This window comes from Megascapheus bottae, chromosome 14 (genome assembly GCF_031878675.1).
Source record: "Megascapheus bottae isolate mThoBot1 chromosome 14, mThoBot2.hap1, whole genome shotgun sequence".
NCBI classification, from domain to species: Eukaryota; Metazoa; Chordata; class Mammalia; order Rodentia; family Geomyidae; genus Megascapheus; species Megascapheus bottae.
The window spans coordinates 42,203,961-42,220,653 of NC_143522.1; the positions used below are offsets into that span (position 1 = coordinate 42,203,961).

At 37.1% G+C, this 16,693-nt stretch overlaps 1 protein-coding gene across 2 annotated transcripts in view; it reads right to left on the bottom strand.

Annotated features, from left to right (window-relative positions):
• The window catches only part of Map4k5 (mitogen-activated protein kinase kinase kinase kinase 5), an 80,431-nt gene that overhangs the window by 14,158 nt on the left and 49,580 nt on the right, over positions 1–16,693 (bottom strand). Inside the window, exons 13-21 of one of the 2 annotated variants that reach the window (XM_090345070.1) lie at positions 15,745–15,823; positions 12,081–12,139; positions 10,652–10,719; positions 8,352–8,394; positions 7,431–7,641; positions 6,213–6,310; positions 5,440–5,481; positions 3,944–4,028; positions 553–632 (exon numbers count right to left, since the gene is read on the bottom strand). In XM_090345070.1, the coding sequence (XP_090201196.1) occupies positions 553–632; positions 3,944–4,028; positions 5,440–5,481; positions 6,213–6,310; positions 7,431–7,641; positions 8,352–8,394; positions 10,652–10,719; positions 12,081–12,139; positions 15,745–15,823 (765 nt within the window). The remainder of the gene's footprint in view (positions 1–552; positions 633–3,943; positions 4,029–5,439; positions 5,482–6,212; positions 6,311–7,430; positions 7,642–8,351; positions 8,395–10,651; positions 10,720–12,080; positions 12,140–15,744; positions 15,824–16,693) is intronic. The other variant, XM_090345071.1, reaches the window with a different exon arrangement.

A 16,693-nucleotide genomic window follows, 5' to 3' on the forward strand; every position in this document is an offset into this window, starting at 1 on the left:
CTAAAGAAAAACAAAAGGAAGAAAATCAGAAAATCAAATTCATGTTATTTCCATGTTCGTATAAATTCCTTTTTTTTTTTTTTGGTCAGTCATGGGACTTGAACTCTGGGCCTTGGTACTGTCTAAGCTTTTCAGCTCAAGGCTACCACCCTAGCCCCACTTCCTGTTTTCTAGTGATTTAACTGGAGATAAGAGTCTCACATTCTTTAGTTCCCTCGCTGGCTTTGAACTGTGATCCTCACATCTCAGCTTCCTGAGTAGCTAGGATTACAGGAGTGAGCCACACCTCGTCCGGTTATAAATTCTTTTGTCTACAGATTCCAACATCCTAAAATGTTAGATATTTGGCTCTGTGTTGCAGTGCTTTCCTAGCCTGCCTTGGTTTTCTCTTTACCACCAAACAGCATAAAACAAAAAATAAGTGTTCAAATTACTGAAGCATTTTAAGTACAATGTCAACCCTTTAAACAACAAAAAAAATTCAAATTGGTAAAACTAAGCTATTTAACATTTTTCTCCCAACTAATTTGCTGAATTAAAATGTCTCTTTACCTGCTCCATGGTTGCCTCATGCAGCTCATTGAGATTCAATGTATAAATACCATCTTCACTTCCAAAAATGATGTACTGATCTGAAACAGTTTATCAATTACATTTACTATCATTTCCTGAAATCATTCATTAAAACAATGATTTTATGTTCTTACATTTAGAATTTGACATCTACCTACCCACCCATCCTAAACTTCATGCCATCTCAACTTTCCTCAATATTTTTGTATGTTTTTACAGCAGGTAACTCTCACTTTACTATTCTGTTTGCCCCTTCAATATAATTATTATATCCTAATATATTATACATACATTATATTTTATATACTATATATATTATATCACTAATATTGTAGTGATGAATTTTTTGCAAGATACTTCAAATACTCCAACAAAGAAACTATATAGTAAATACAAACTATCTATCATGACACACAACAGTCAACAAATACATCTAGTATTTGGATATTAGTCTGTAAATACTATCTTAAAAAGAACCAGAGCTCCTTGGAGAAAAAAACTGATTCCTATTCTGTGGCAAGAAAAGTAAAAGATAGGCCCAGAAATCTTGTGCCAGATAGATACAGAGGCACTAAAAAAAAAAAAAGGATTCGGACATTTCAAAGAAAAGGACAGAGGATCTGTCTACTGCTCAGAAACATGGAGTCATTTAAAGTATAAAATAAAATAAATGTAAAAATGTATGTAATAAATGTAAAAATAAATGCAAAATATAATAATTTAAAATGTAAAATAAAAATGTAAAAATTAAGTAAGAGTAGCTGGGTACCAGTGATTAATGCCTTTAATCCTAGCTACTCAGTAAGCTGAGATCTGAGTACTGAGGTCTGAAGACAGCCCAGGCGGCAAAGCCCATGAGTCTCTTATCTCCAATTAATCATAGAAAAAGCCAGCAGTGGATCTGTGGCTCAAGTGTTAGAGCTCCAGACTTGAAAAAGGAGCTCAGAATAGTGTGTAGGCCCATAGTTCAAGCCCCAGGACTAGCAAAAAACAAAAACAAACAACCCCCCCCACCAAAAAACAAAACAGTGGTGGAGAATATGAATTCATGGTGAAGTACGACAGTTAACAAACTAAATGATGGACTAGAGAAATTAAAAATTGGATGGACAACTAGAAACAACACTGTTGGGACAATTTTTTTTTTAAAGACAGATTTCTATTATGTCAAGGACTAGGATTATAGGCATGAGTCACCACATTTGGCTCTAATCTTCATAACTGGACTGTGGTATGTGGGGTACCTGCCCCCAGGGTACTAGAAGTTGAACTCAAGGCCTCGCATATGCTAGGCACAGACTGCCATGGAACACCCAGCCTAAGAGATGATTCTTGATATAAGAAATCATCTGGGGGGCCGGGAGTTTGGCCTAGTGGTAGAGTGCTTGCCTAGCATGCACGAAGACCCGGGTTCGATTCCATGGTACCACATACATAGAAAAAAGCCAGAAATGGTGCTGAGGCTCAAGTGGTAGAGCTCTAGCCTTGAGAAAGTCCAAGGACAGTGCTCAGGCCCTGAGCTCAAGCCCAAGACTGGTAAAAAAAAAAAAAGAAATCATCTGGGAAAGTAGCCCAGTTCCAGTAGGGGAGTATGAGCTTCCCAAATTTCTTAAGTATTCAGGAGAAAATATATATGTAGACAGACTAACTAAAGGAAACAAACAGGCAAAACAACTGGTGATTCTGGGTCTGTTGGAGGTTCTTGCAGTATTTTTGTAACTTTTTTGTATGTATGAAGTTATACCAAACAAAAAGTTCTAAACAAACCCAATTCCTTATTGCTAAAAACTTTTTCAACTGTACTTTGTAGCAGATCTCCACCTTTCCCTCCCTGCCCCCTGTCCCCAATCCTGGGGCTTAAACTTGGGGCATGGGCACTGTCCTTGAGCTTTTTCAAGGCTAGCATTCTACTACTTGAGCCACAGCACCACTTCCAGCCTTTTCTGTGTATGTAGTTCTGAGGAATCAAACCCAGAGCTTCACGAATTCTAGGCAAGCACCCTAACACTAGGCTACACTTCAGGCCCCTAAAACAGATCATTTTGACCTTTATTGTTATTCTGCTTCAATAGAAGCAAAAACAAACACTTCCTGAACCCACTACCTCTGCTAAGTGTCAGATACATAGGTAGGCCTTTTTCTTGCAAAGGGTATCATAATATTCTTATTACAAATGATAATGCAGAGAACTACAAGTGTTAAAACAGTTTTCCAGGTCATATGGTAAAGACAGAGAAGAAATTTAAACCAAGACTATATGATTCTCCATTTTTGTCTTTATATGTGCTATGCACTTCAATTTAAAAATACAGTCTAGAGCTGGGAATGGGCTTGAGTGGAAATGCAGGAGGCCCTGGCTTGTTCCTTTGCATGTATGTGTGTGTGCATGTATGTGTGTGTGGTCTCAATTAAAAATAGAAGTTATTGTGGGGCTTGGAAGGTGGCTTAGTGGTAGAGGGCTTGCCTAGTATACATGAAGCAGAACCTGGTATAGTGCTAGCCTTGAGCAAAAGAAGCTCAGGGGCAGTGCCCAGGCCCTGAGTTCAAGCCCCACAAACAGCCAAAAAAAAAAAAGTTACTCTGGTATTATTTTAGATTTACAAAAAGTTGAATAATATGAACAATTCCTAGATACCCTTAATCTGAACACATTACTACCTTTTCATGGTTCTTTCTCTCTCCCTTACATCAATTTTATTTTCAGGATTATTTAAGGAGAGTTATGAGCATAAAGCCCCTTTAACTTCTAAATATTTCAGTGTGTATTAGTTTTTGAAAAACTCTTATATAACCACAGACCACTAGAACTGAAACATACTACTATGTGATCTCTAGACCTTGCTGAGGGACATAAATCGCCCTAGCAACTTATTTTTATAATAAAACAAAATTCCAAAACAAGAATGCAATTAAGTGTGGAACTTCTTCAGTCTCCTTTAATTTTATTTATTTATCTGTCAGTCCTGAGACTTGAACTCAGGGTCTGGGCACTGTACTTGGACACTTTTTGCTCAAGGCTAGTGCTCTGCCACTTGAACCCCAGCACCATTTCAGGCCTTTTCTGTATATGTGGTCTCGAGGAATCGAACCCAGGGCTTTGTGCATGCCCAGGTAAGCACTCTACCACTAGGACACATTTCCAGGCCCTTTTCAGTCCCCTTTAAATAAGAATAATTCCCATGCTTTCAAATTCCAATCTAATGCGCTTAAACAAAAATCTGTGTACCTTTCTAGCTATCAGAAGTTCCTATACCATTTGGAATTCAAAATCAGATTTTTGCAGCCAACAACTTCAGTGCATTGACTATTAAAGAGCTTTTCTCATAACAAATATTTTATAGGCGATATATATGAAGTTCAGAAATCTTACCTTTTGTATCAGGATGTATCCAGGATGTTGCACAATTAATTTTCAAAGGGCAGCCATCAAAAACTTTTGAAAAACATGCTCCCATCTTATTTTTAAAGAAAGAAATGTTGACCTCCTTGATTAGACCATTTTAAAAATTCTTAGAAAATCAAAAATGTCAAACTTACTTATTTGTATATACTTATGGTTTTCCTCACAACAAAATGTGTTTTAACATAATTTAATTCTTTCTACTAAGAGAGTCATATTCTTTTGTATTCTACTAGTCGAGGGCTAAAATATATAATTTACCAAACATCTATACATTCAGTAACATATTCCTGGAATTTTGTTTACTTTTCTTTAGAAACACAATTAATATGCAACAGCAGATTTTTTTTTCTGGTAACACTATAGTAATTAAAACTATAGTATAACTCCAGAATACTGATAACAAAAAGATTACTATATATACATGTCTTCCATTGAATAAAAAGGTGCAATTTATAAAGCATCCCATTCATATGATTAGTTGCACTAGAGTACAGATAAACTCCCTTGAAGGGGGAAAGTAACAGCATTAACATGTTTTGCTTTTTATTGTACAGAGTCCAATAAGGAAATGGGTTTTTAGGGTAGAAAGACTTTATGCCCACATATAAAAGAGGACACAGGGCCAGGAACTTGGCCTACTGGTTAAAGTGCTTGCCTAGCATGCACGAAGACCCGGGTTCGATTCCTTGGTATCACATATATAGAAAAAGCTGGAAGTGGTGCTGAGGCTCAAGTGGTAGAGCTCTAGCCTTGAGAAAGTCCAAGGACAGTGCTCAGGCCCTGAGCTCAAGCCCAGGACTGGCAAAAAATAAAAAAATAAATAAAAGAGGACACATTATTATTATTATTATATTTTTGTGTGTATGTGTGTGTGTGTGGGGGTCATAGGGCTTGAACTCGGCCTGGGCTATTCAGCTCAAGGCTACAGCCCTACCCTTGAGCGGAGCCCCACTTCCTGTTTTCTAGGGGTTAACTGGAGATAAGAGTCTTAGGTCCTTTTGTGCCTGGGCTTTGAACCTTGATCCTCAGATCTCAGCCTCCTGAGTAGCTAGTATTACAGGAGTGAGCTACCACGCTCAGCCACAGTATTATTAGTATCAACATTTAAAATTAAATTGGTCTTTATAAGTGAATCTGAGAATCTAATTGCCAATATTTATAAAAAGCAAAATACTATTTTTTTTTTGAGACAGGGTCTCACTACCCAGACTGGCCTTGAATTCACAATTTTTATGTTTCAGCCTCACAAGTGCTAAGGTGTACCACTACACTTGTCTTGTTTTCTAAAATTTAATCCACTCAAATTAGAGGATAGGATTTGATCTACAATTGCATTTAATAAGTTTGCATTTGATAACAGCCTTTCTTTTATTAGCTCTAGATACTTACTAGCAAACATACTTCTACTGTTTTTAAACAGATTTTTAAAACTGGCAAGTAGGTAACATGAAAATATCCCTTACCAGTACTTTTGGGGTGGGTGGAAGACCATTAATAGCTGGTTTCTGTGGGAAAAATAAAGTTTTGATACTGTAAGACTTCTTAATCTTTAAGAAAAAAGAAATTCAGTTGTTTAAATTCAAGCTTAAAAAAAAAAAAAAGCCAGGCACAGAGGCTCACACCTGTAATCCTAGCTACTCAGGAGACTGAGATCTGAGGATCAAGGTTCAAAGCCAGCCTGGGCACTAAAGTCCATGAGACTCTTATCTCCAATTAATCACCAGAAAACTGGAAGAGGCGCTGTGGCTCAAGTGGTTAGGGCAGTAGCCTTGGTAGCCTTGAGCTGAAGAGCTCAGGGACAGCAACCAGGCACAGAGTTCAAGTTCTATGACCAACAACAACAACAAAAAAAAATGGCCAGGAGTTTGGCCTAGTGGTAGAGTGCTTGATGCACGAAGACCTGGGTTTGATTATTCAGTACCATATACATAGAAAAAAAAAGCTAGAAGTGGTGCTGTGGCTCAAGCAGTAGAGCACTAGCCTTGAGGAAAGCCCAAGGACAGTGCTCAAGCCCTGAGTTCAAGATCCAGGACTGCCAAAAAAAAAAAAAAAAAAAGACTTCTGTGAGGCCCAGGCTGCCTCCAAATGGGCAGGCCCTCAGCAGTCAACCCCCAAGACTCAGCTTCTGAAGTAACTTGGCAACAGGCTATCTGAATCTAAAATTAAGAATATTTCCTTTCTATGACAAATGTAGTATTAGCTACAACTTTAACTGCCAAATGACTGTTGTACTTACAGGGAAGTCTCTCTTGTCTTTTTTTCTTGGTAATTGTGGCACCTGTGATGATCCTTCTGTATTTTCACTTAGCAGTTTTGAAATACCATCACCATTTCCTAAAGAGAATCATGATTAAAAGCTGAATGGTTTCACAAGTAAATGTCCCATTCACCCTACTAGTTCTTTCTCTTTTGGTGATTCCTTGTGAGAATATTTTCTACTGTCAGGTGAGTAAATTTATTGTTGTTATCTTTCCCTAGACTCTGTAGACTCTGTACTGCATCAAAAGCAGTGTTGTTGGTACTATGGTTTAATATGGGCCCTCACAGGTACACTACCACTTAAACCACACCTCCAGTCCTTTTAGTTTTATTTAGTTTTTATTAATAGGATCTCACATTTATGCCTAGGCTGTCTAGGAAAGCACTCTTCCTATTTATGCTTGTTCTATGTCTCGAAGATGATATATACCATTATGCCCAGATTTTATTTATTGGTTGAGATAGGAATCTCACAAGTTTTTTGCCCAGGCTTGCCTCAAACTGTGGTTTTCTTCATCTCTGCTTTCTAAGTAGCTAGAATAACATGTGTGAGCAACCACGCCTGGCTCAGAAATGTTCCTAATCTATGACAATAATGAATATATCTTTCTACATTGTGAAGAACAATGAAATCCAATCTATTGACAGAGTATCATACATCATGTTAGACTGTACTGCAAATACAAGTCAGATTTTCCTGTTTTAATGTAGTTCCTCATTCTTATTTTCCTCAACATTGGTTTAAGCCCTTCAGTAACCTCCAAGAGCCCTCTTGTATTTCCCTAAGAAAGCTCAAATTTTCCATTAAATGTTTATTATTTTAGAAGCTGTCTTATTGAGAAACAATCTCAGGCTGGCCTTCAACTAGCTATTATAGTCTTAAGCCCATAATCCTCCTGCCTCATCCTTTCCATTGCTGAGATTATACCTATCCCAGCTGTATGTAAATACATATACCTTCTTCCATAGCTCCCAAGACCCTAGAAGGTAATAATATACAATCATTTTCTAGATCTTATGATACATTCTAAGGGATTTGAATTAGAGTTGAAGTGAATTGAATCTACAGCCCATACATGTGGACTTACATTTACAAAGCTTAAACCATTCATAGGAACTAAAGAAACTAAAGAAAAAAAAAAAACACCTTCAGCACATTAATGAAATGGCTTTCTTTTCACTCTAGTTGATTTACCCAGATGACAGTATCTAGTCGTATGCACTCCAGGGCTTCTGACACTGCTAGCCATACCCATAGAGGATGTCTCTGCTACGGGACCACAACTTGGGCTACTCTGTCTTCTGAGAATGTGGGGCACTCTGTTCTCTGAATCAGGGCAACGTTTTACAGTTGATGATTTTTCTTCATCTAGGAGGTTGTCTTCAGGGTAATTATGTATTCTTGGCTGTAGAAGACAAGAAAAAACTTAAAATAAATATTAGGCACCAAAACCTTTTATGGGTAAAGGCTATACATGTTTTTCTTTCTCTGCTAAGTAAATAAAATAAGCAAGAGTTGGGTTACTATTCCAACATACGAACTTCACATGTGATTTAAAAAGCTCTGCCATACCCAAACTAATCATCAGTAATGAATGCCTTTAATGAAGAATGATTCTAATGATGTCAAATGTGGTATAAGACAACCATCATAAACAGTTTTATCATCCCTCCATGTAGTCAAGTATTTTCTCAAATGAACAATAATTTCAATAATTGTTCTAATGCCTACTAAAAATCCTGTTATAAAATTTTCCTTCTTATATATCTTATATTTTTATAAAATTTGCTTTCCTATATACCTTACATTTTTTTTTTTGCCAGTTCTTGGACTTTCTCAAGATTAGAGTTCTACCCCTTGAGCCTCAGCACCACTTCCAGCTTTTTTCTATGTATGTGGTTACCAAAGAATTGAACCTGGGTCCTTGTGCATACTAGGCAAGCACTCTACCACTAGGCCAAACTCCTGGTCCTATACCTTACATTTTTATCTCATCCTCCTGAAGAAAACAGTATGTATCTAGAATATACTAAAGAAAACTGAGAACAAAGTCAACATCATTTAAAAATGTTATTGAAGCAAGAATTCATTGCTAAAAGTTTTTAAGCAGCTCACCTTAGGAGGCAGGGGAGGTGGTATTGCACGTTTTGAGGTTGATCTAATACACAAAGATAAATACAATTTAGATGGTGATAAATAATTATAACGTAAGATAAAGATAATACTTAAAAATACACTAAAAAGTAAGAAAGCTAGGAGTGTGGCTCATGTAGCACTTTAGCAAGCATGAGGCCCTAAGTCCAAGTTTCAATGCTACCCATAAAGGAAAGAAGGAAGAAAAGAAGGGAGGGCAGGAGGGAAAGAGGAAGAAAAGAAAGAAAGAAAGAAAGAAAGAAGGGAGGAAGAGAGGGAAAGAATGAAGTAAGGAGGTCAGGAAGGAAGGAAAGGAGGGACAGAGGGGGGGAGGGATAACTCTCCTTATATATATGCAGTACAGAGGTGCTTTAACTTGCTATAAGTTAAATCTCTGGAACCAAAGGTAGCATACAGTTTTCCTCAAACTGAAAGCATTTACGCCCAAGATGAAAGAAACTAAATTCTACTTGGATAAGAGATGTGCAATGTATACAAAGCAAAAACTACCATGCTACAACCTGGCAACACATAGATCAAAAGCCAAGTAATCTAAGGAGAAGGTAATCCTGCCAATGGAAACTGACAAATTTCGAACAACCTTTCTGCTGAACATAGAACTGGCATAATGTTGTACCCCTCAAGGACTTAAATTAATGGAAATAAAATATGTAAAAGTAGATTTTTTTTTTCTTGTTGATGATGAACTCTGGGCCTGAGTGTTGTACCAGAGCTCTTCAGCTCAAGGCCACTACCCTACCCCTTGAGCCACAGCACCACTTCCCGTTTTCTGGTGGTTAAATGGAGATAAAAGTCCCACGGGCTTTTATGCATGGGCTGGCTTTGAACCACGATCTTCAGATCTCAGCCTTCAGAGTAGCTAGGATTACAGGTGTGAGCCACTTCTGCCTGGCTGTGCAATTCCTTTTGATGTAGGCCTCACATCCTGTTTGGACAGGTGTCTGAAAAGCAATCCACATATTTTAGGATTGCCCATGTCATTGCTAAGATGACAGGTGCCCACCACCATGTTCACATTTCCTGTAATGACAGGGACTCTTTTAGACTATTTTGCCCAGGCAGCCTGGAACTGTAATCCACCCTTCTCCTCTCAAATAGTTTCCAATTAGCAGGTATGAGCCACTGGCTCCTAGCAGAAAATTACATTTTTAGTACATGGGCTGTACAAAAATAGGCAAGACCCAGATCTATAGAACTAAAGTGAATGCCTTGGAATCTGTATTTTCAAATGAGTGCCTAGGTAACTGCAATGTATACACACATAAGTAATAATTCATAGAGGCCAGTTTCTTTGCTTAATTACTGAAGGAAGAAAGATCTACAAGATGAAGTAAATACACTGAAGAGATGAAACTGGGGCTGACCACAGTACTTCTCCCACATGGCATGCACACACATTTTTTTTTTTAATAGAACTGGGGGGTTGGGGCCGGGAATGTGGCTTAGTGGTAGCATGCTTGCCTAGCATGCATGAAGCCCTGGGTTCAATTCTCGGAACCACATATACAGAAAAATCTGGAAGTGTCATTGTGGTTCAAGTGGCAGAGTGCTATCCTTGAGCAAAAAGTGTCCAAGGACAGTGCCTAGGCCCTGAGTTCAAGCCCAGGACTGGGAAAAGAAAAAAAAAAAGAACTGGGGTTGGGAGGGTGTATGTTAGCCAGGCATTGGTAGCTCATGCCTATAATCCTAGCTACTCAGGAGGCTGATATCTGAGGATCGTGGTTTAAATCAGCCCTGTCAAGAAAGACTGTGAGACTCTCATCTCAAATTAACCACCAGAAAACTTCAAGTGGTGCTGTGGCTCAAGTGGTAGAGAGCTAGCCTTTGAGGTGAAGAGCTCATGGACAGCACCCAGGCCCAGAGGTCAAACCTCACGACTGATCCCCAAGAAACAAAAACAAAATAATACCAAAAAAAAAAACAAAACCCAAAGTGGAGTTAAACTCAGTGTTTGCTATGCTGGCATTCTTGAGTCATGCTTCTAGCCTTCCTTTTTTGCTGGTTCCTTTGAATATGTAGTCTAGTGAATCTTTCTACTCAGGCTGTCTTTGAACTATATAATCCTCAGCTTCTTGAGTAGCTAGGATTTTGGGTGTGAGCCACCAGTGCCCTGCTGACAAGTATTTTTTAAGAATAAAAATCAAAGCTTAGCAAGATAAATTACCCTTTCCAACAATAAAAGTAATAGAGTAAAATTACCAAGTGAAATAAAGTAATTGTTAGTGTAAGTAAAATAGTTACTAGCTACAAAACCAACTTACTTGCCAGTATTTGAACCATCAACAAAAGGATTCCAATGTAATATAAAGTTTGAATCTGATGATATTCCCTGTGAAGATTAAAAATACAGTTTTAAGTGTTATTTTCACAGATATTAAATGTTAATGCTTACCATTTTATTTTCTTACAGATCTGAAACCATTTTATATTTAAAAAACTCAAGTGGGGCTGGGAGTGGGACCTAGTGGTAGAGTGTTTGCCTAGCACACACGAGCTCTTAAGTTCAATTCCTCGGTACCATACACACAGGAAAAGTCTGAAGTGGTGCTATGTGCCTGTTATCCCAGCTATGGGGAAGCACAATGTTTGCCACAGAGGCATGTGTCTATCATCCCTGGTGACACAAGTAGGAGAATCAAAGTCTGGGGGTGAGGGTGGGTGGAGGTGGTATGCTGGCATACATGAAGATCTCATCTCAAAATAACCAGTGTATAGAGAGCTGAAGTTATGGCTTAACTAGTAGACTTTCTGCCTAACAAGTATGAGGCCCTGACTTCATTCTTCATAAGAAAAAAAATGGGGAGGGCTGAGAGTTTGGCCTAGGGGTAGAGTGCTTGCCTGGCATGCATGAAGACCCAGATTCGTTGGTACCACATATACAGAAAAAAGCCAGAAGTGGTGTTGAGGCTCAATTGGTAAAGCTCTAGCCTTAAGATAGTCCAAGGACAGTGGTCAGATCCTGAGCTCAAGCCCAAGTCTGGCCAAAAAAAATAAAAAAGGTGTGTGGGGGGAATGTGAAGAAAACTTCTAGGCTACCTCTAACATTATCTTACCAACCCTTATTTGGATAAAGGTTAACAAGTAATTAGTACTTTTTGTTTTTTCGGTTTCAGCTTTGCTGGGGCTAGAACTCAGAGCTCTGTGAATGCAAAGGCAGGGCTCTGATACCAAGCTATAGCCTCAACTTCATAGATAAAATGCAAGAAGTAAAATTCAAGCCATATACTAGTGGTGCATGTTTGTAATACTAGCTACTTAGAAGACAGATGTGAAGATTGTGGTTTAAAGCTAGTCCAGGAAAACAAGGTCTCAAGACTCTGACGAGCAAAAAGCTAGAAAAGTGGGTATGGCTCAAGCTGCAGAATGCTAGCCTTGCACGAAAGAGTGGAAGGCCCAGAATTCAAGCCTACAAAATAGTAAGGGAATTAAAAATTTGTTTACTACAAACTAACCAAATTGATACAAGATCTTGAGAACTTAAAGCTGAATATCCAATGCAATGTCAAGACTTGAGTATAAATGAATGTCTGAAGTAGTATATCATAGTATAGTCAAAATAAATGTTACTGTCAACTTTTTCAAGTTTTAGTGCTAACTTAATACCTATACTATTTAATTCCTTAATGTAGACTTCATTCTAAGTTTTCTAAAAATTTAACATGAAAATACTTTAGAAGTCATTGTTTTTACCATTTCATCCCGTGCTTCAGTTTCTTTTCTTAGGGGAGGTTCAAATTGTAATCTGTCAACTGCAAAATACACAACAAATATTATAAAGTCAGTATCTTAAATGGTTAATCTCAGAAATGTAATAAGAGATTTCTATATTGGGAAGGGGAACAAAAGACAGGAAATGAGACAAAATATTTTTATTTACTTTTTAACTCTAAGAGGACTCACTTTTTTACACAGGCTAAAAGAAAAGTAAAAATCTGGACTATTTCTAACATGTATGCCTAATTCTGCATTGAAAGCTGGAAACAAACACATTGATATAAACAAGATGAAAAAAATTCATTTGAAGTAGATGCTAATGGAAAAACTTCAGAAAATTTTCTTTATGCTTCAAATTCTGTTCTGAGACTACTTCAGTATAAAGCTTATGGAGGAGAAGAACTTAAACACATTATATATTATGTAAAAAGAATAAATGGTTAGTGGCAAATTAAATATTGCCAATGCTGTTCAGCAATCTATTATTATATTCTGTGTATTTTATTTGGCCTTAGATTAATTTCAGAACATTCAGAGTAACTTTTTTGTATGAAATATTCTAAAACAGATAAAGAGATAGTTTAGTACCTACTTATATTTAGTACCCACTTATAAGGTATACAGAATTCCAAAATTCTAAAATCTAATGTGACTAAGGCTAAAACATCGCTCTTAATAGTCACATCTGAATTAGACATGTAAGATTTCTAAATATAGGTTTAGCAAACAAGCTGCATTAAAAGAAGCACTTTCAAATAAGATTTGTAGCAATTCCTAAAAAAACAAGATTTCTAAAAAGCAAAACAAAGTACTGACATACTTCCTTATATTTAACAAAAAAAATGTTATAAGAGTGTCAATAGGGCTGGAAATGTTGCTTAGTGGTAGAGTGCTTGGCATGTAGTCTTGAGTTCAATTCCTCAGTGCCACATAAATTTTTTAAAAAGTGTCAATAAAAGACTGAAAAACATTTCATTAAAATGTAGTACCCACTTAAAAAAATAATCTAAGCCAGGTGTTAGTGGTGTGTACCTATCCTTTTAGCTATGTGGGACTGGAAGGGTTGCAGTTCCATGCCAGTCACAGTAAAGTTCATGAAACTCCAAAACTCCATGACACTCCATCTCAACATGAAGGCATTTTTTTCAGTCACAACTAGAATATTGCAAGGAGGTATGGAGATACATTACAAAAAGACATAATAAATGTGAAAATAAAATACCACATTTAAGAATTAGACTTTTATAGCTAACAAGTTTAAAGACTAAAAGACATGGTAAATTATCAACTGCATCTCAATATACTAGTGTCAGTTACTGAAAAGAAATGAGATTTAATTTAAATAGGATAAATATGTAAGATATCAAAACAAGAAAAGGTATCCTTAAAAAGATTCCTTTTTAGTGGCCTAAAATTATTATGAACATGCTTTACAACACAGACTGCTGCTCATGCCTTCAACTCTGTGTGCAAACTCAACACCATTGCCTTAAAAAAAAAATCATGCTATTGCTGTTGGATGAATCTTTGGTCTATTCTCTTAGAGATTCTCATCACTCTCCAGAAGATGATCTTGTTCTAACCATACTAAAAGAAAAAGAACTGATTTTCCCTTATGTAACCAATGAAAGAGAAAGAGAGAGAGAGAGAGAGAGAGAGAGAGAGAGAGAGAGAGAGAGAGAGAGAGAGAGGGAGAGAGGGAGAGAGGGAGAGAGGGAGAGAGGGAGAGAGGGAGAGAGGGAGAGAGGGAGAGAGGGAGAGAGGGAGAGAGGGAGAGAGGGAGAGAGGGAGAGAGGGAGAGAGGGAGAGAGGGAGAGAGGGAGAGAGGGAAACAAATACAACCGAAGTGTGATTTTCAAGAACAGGCAAATACAATGTGTTAAGACCCACATTAACCCTAACTTTTCGCCTGGGAAACTTCCCAAAGTAGATCACAAGAAATCAAATCCTAAAGAGGAAACCTCTCTGACTGAAGGAAACACAGATTGGAACTTGGGACTACTTAAGTAGTGGGAATCTGAAGGACAGAGTACCCCCAAATAAGAAAGCTGTTCAATGAAGAAACTAGAAATATGCAAAGGGTTCCTTACATCTCTGGCTAAGACTAAATTAAGGCATGTAAGGTTGAAACAGTAGTTAGAAAGCAGCTAGAAGGACATTGAGCACCTGGTGAGCCCACAATACCAGAAAAGACACTGGAGTGTCTACCCAGAGAACAGTCTTGTTGTGCACTCTAGAAAAAGTAGACAACAGACTTGGAAGGATCAAGTTCCTCTCTCAGGTAATTAATTCTTTAAGGAAGGAAAAAAAATCCAAATGTTCAACACTATATTATATGGTTCACAATACAACTTAAAAATATTATACATATGAATGTAGAAAATAGAAACTATTAACAGTTGAAAAAGATAGACACAGTAGAAATCAGTAGATAAGAACTTTAAAATAGCTACTATAAGTATGTTCAAGGATTTAAAAGACAGACATAATGAGCAGATATATATAGACAATCTTTTATTTTTTTTTGTGCCAGTCCCAGGATTTGAATTCAGGTCCTGAGCACTGTCCTTGGGCTAGAGTTCTACCACTTGAGCCACTCCATCACTTCTGGCTTTTTCTATGTATGTGGTAACCGAGGAGTCGAACCCAGCTCTTCATGCATGCTAGGCAAACACTGTACCAGTAGGCCAAACTCCCAGCCCCTGAGTAGACAATCTTGATAGAGAAAGTACGTATTATAAATATGTATATCACACATAGATATCTCTTGAAATAAGTATGCATTGAAGTCAGTAAATCCATATCACCTAAAACTTCTGTGCAACCTAGTACTCTAAGTGCAGTTAAATTGAAAAATATTATTTACAAACTTTTTATTAAATAACAATTAACTTAATAAAAATATGGAAGATTAGGTTAATAAACATAATAAATCTTTCCCTTTAGATATTTCAGAAAAAATTCATCTTCAAGCTACCCTGACCAAAAAAATTGAAGCTAACCTAAAATGTTCAACAGGGAACTAACTAGAATATATCAACTAATGAAATATACAACCTTAACATAGTGGTTATAAAGTCTACATTTATAAATGGAAAATGTTTCTTTATTAAGTACAATTCTATTTAAAAATATTCATGGGGGCTGGGAATGTGGCTTAGAGGTAGCATGCTTGCCTAACATGCATGAAGTCCTGGGTTCAATTCCTCAGAAGTGGTGCTGTGGCTCAAGTGCTAGTGAAGCTCAAGGACAGTGTCAAAGACCTGAGTTCAAGCCCCAGGACTGGCAAAACAACAACAACAAAAAACCCAAAATGTGAAGGAAATTCAAGAAAGTACTAACTATGGCATGCCTCTGGGTTATGTGATAATATGCAATGATAATTTTCTATTATTTTTGTCCTTACAAATGTCCTTTAGTTGGCATGATTAGAAAACCATAATTAAATCAAAACTAATTAAAAATGATAAACTAAAGGAGTTTCAACAAAACCAGAAAAGCAACCTACATTAGAGGTATTCTGATATATTAAAAGTATATAGCCTCAATTAGTTTGCGATTTTATAACTTAATAATAACATAAGATTACCCAGCTCAACCCTCCAAAGCCACAAATGGAAAATGTATACCAAACACATACAATTTATTTCTGAAGCTGTCCGTTCAGCTCTGGCATTTCTGTTTGTAGATCTAATGGTATGACGAATGATTGCATGGGGCTGTGAATATAAGCATAATACACATACTTAAAAAAATTTGGTGACAAAGTTGAAAGGTTAAACTGTCCCTTCTAAATTAAGTGAAAACTCATGGACAAATGATTTAGCTACTAAAAAGGTGAATCACAGGAAAAAAACAAAATAAATGCAATGAACACTAAGATACTTTACACATTTATTCATTTATTATGCAAAATACTAAAGGGACTGGCTCAGCAAAGTCAGAGACAAATCTTGTTCTCAAAGTGGTTATAGTCTCAGAAGGCACAACATATAAATATTTACATTAGAGAATGATCAGTGCCATTTATTAAGAAGATAAATAGATTGCTACTAAAGTCCAGGGAGGGAGAAACTTTGTGCTGATGGAAAGGAGCACAGATGTCTGAATGAGTGACGTGATGTACAGGGGCCTTGTTTAAGGACAAGTAGGTACTGGCTATGCAGTCATTTGGGAGAAACACTAGGTCACAGAAAGATCATGAATGAAGTGATGTAAGGAAGAAAAGGAAATGATGCAGTGTGTGCAGGGAGCAGAACTGGGTTGATACTTGGGTGCAGTGAAGGTTGATAAGGAGATAACAAAGCTGGAAAGACAGGTAAGGGTGAGTCAGATCACAGAGCCTCTGAATGTCCGGTGAGAGTGCTCAGCTTTATTAACTTAGCAAAAGAAAGTTTTTGCAGATTTTATAGGAAGAGTCAGATTTAAGGGCAATGGTAAGTATACAAGAGTATGGAGAGAAATAATATTGGATACAGAGAGAACAAAAGTATTGCAAGCAAACAAAAACCAAAGTATTTCCATCTAACTGTTCCTGCTCCTTCCACTCAATCTCTCAAAATTAATGATGGCTTTGAAAGTGGTCTTCC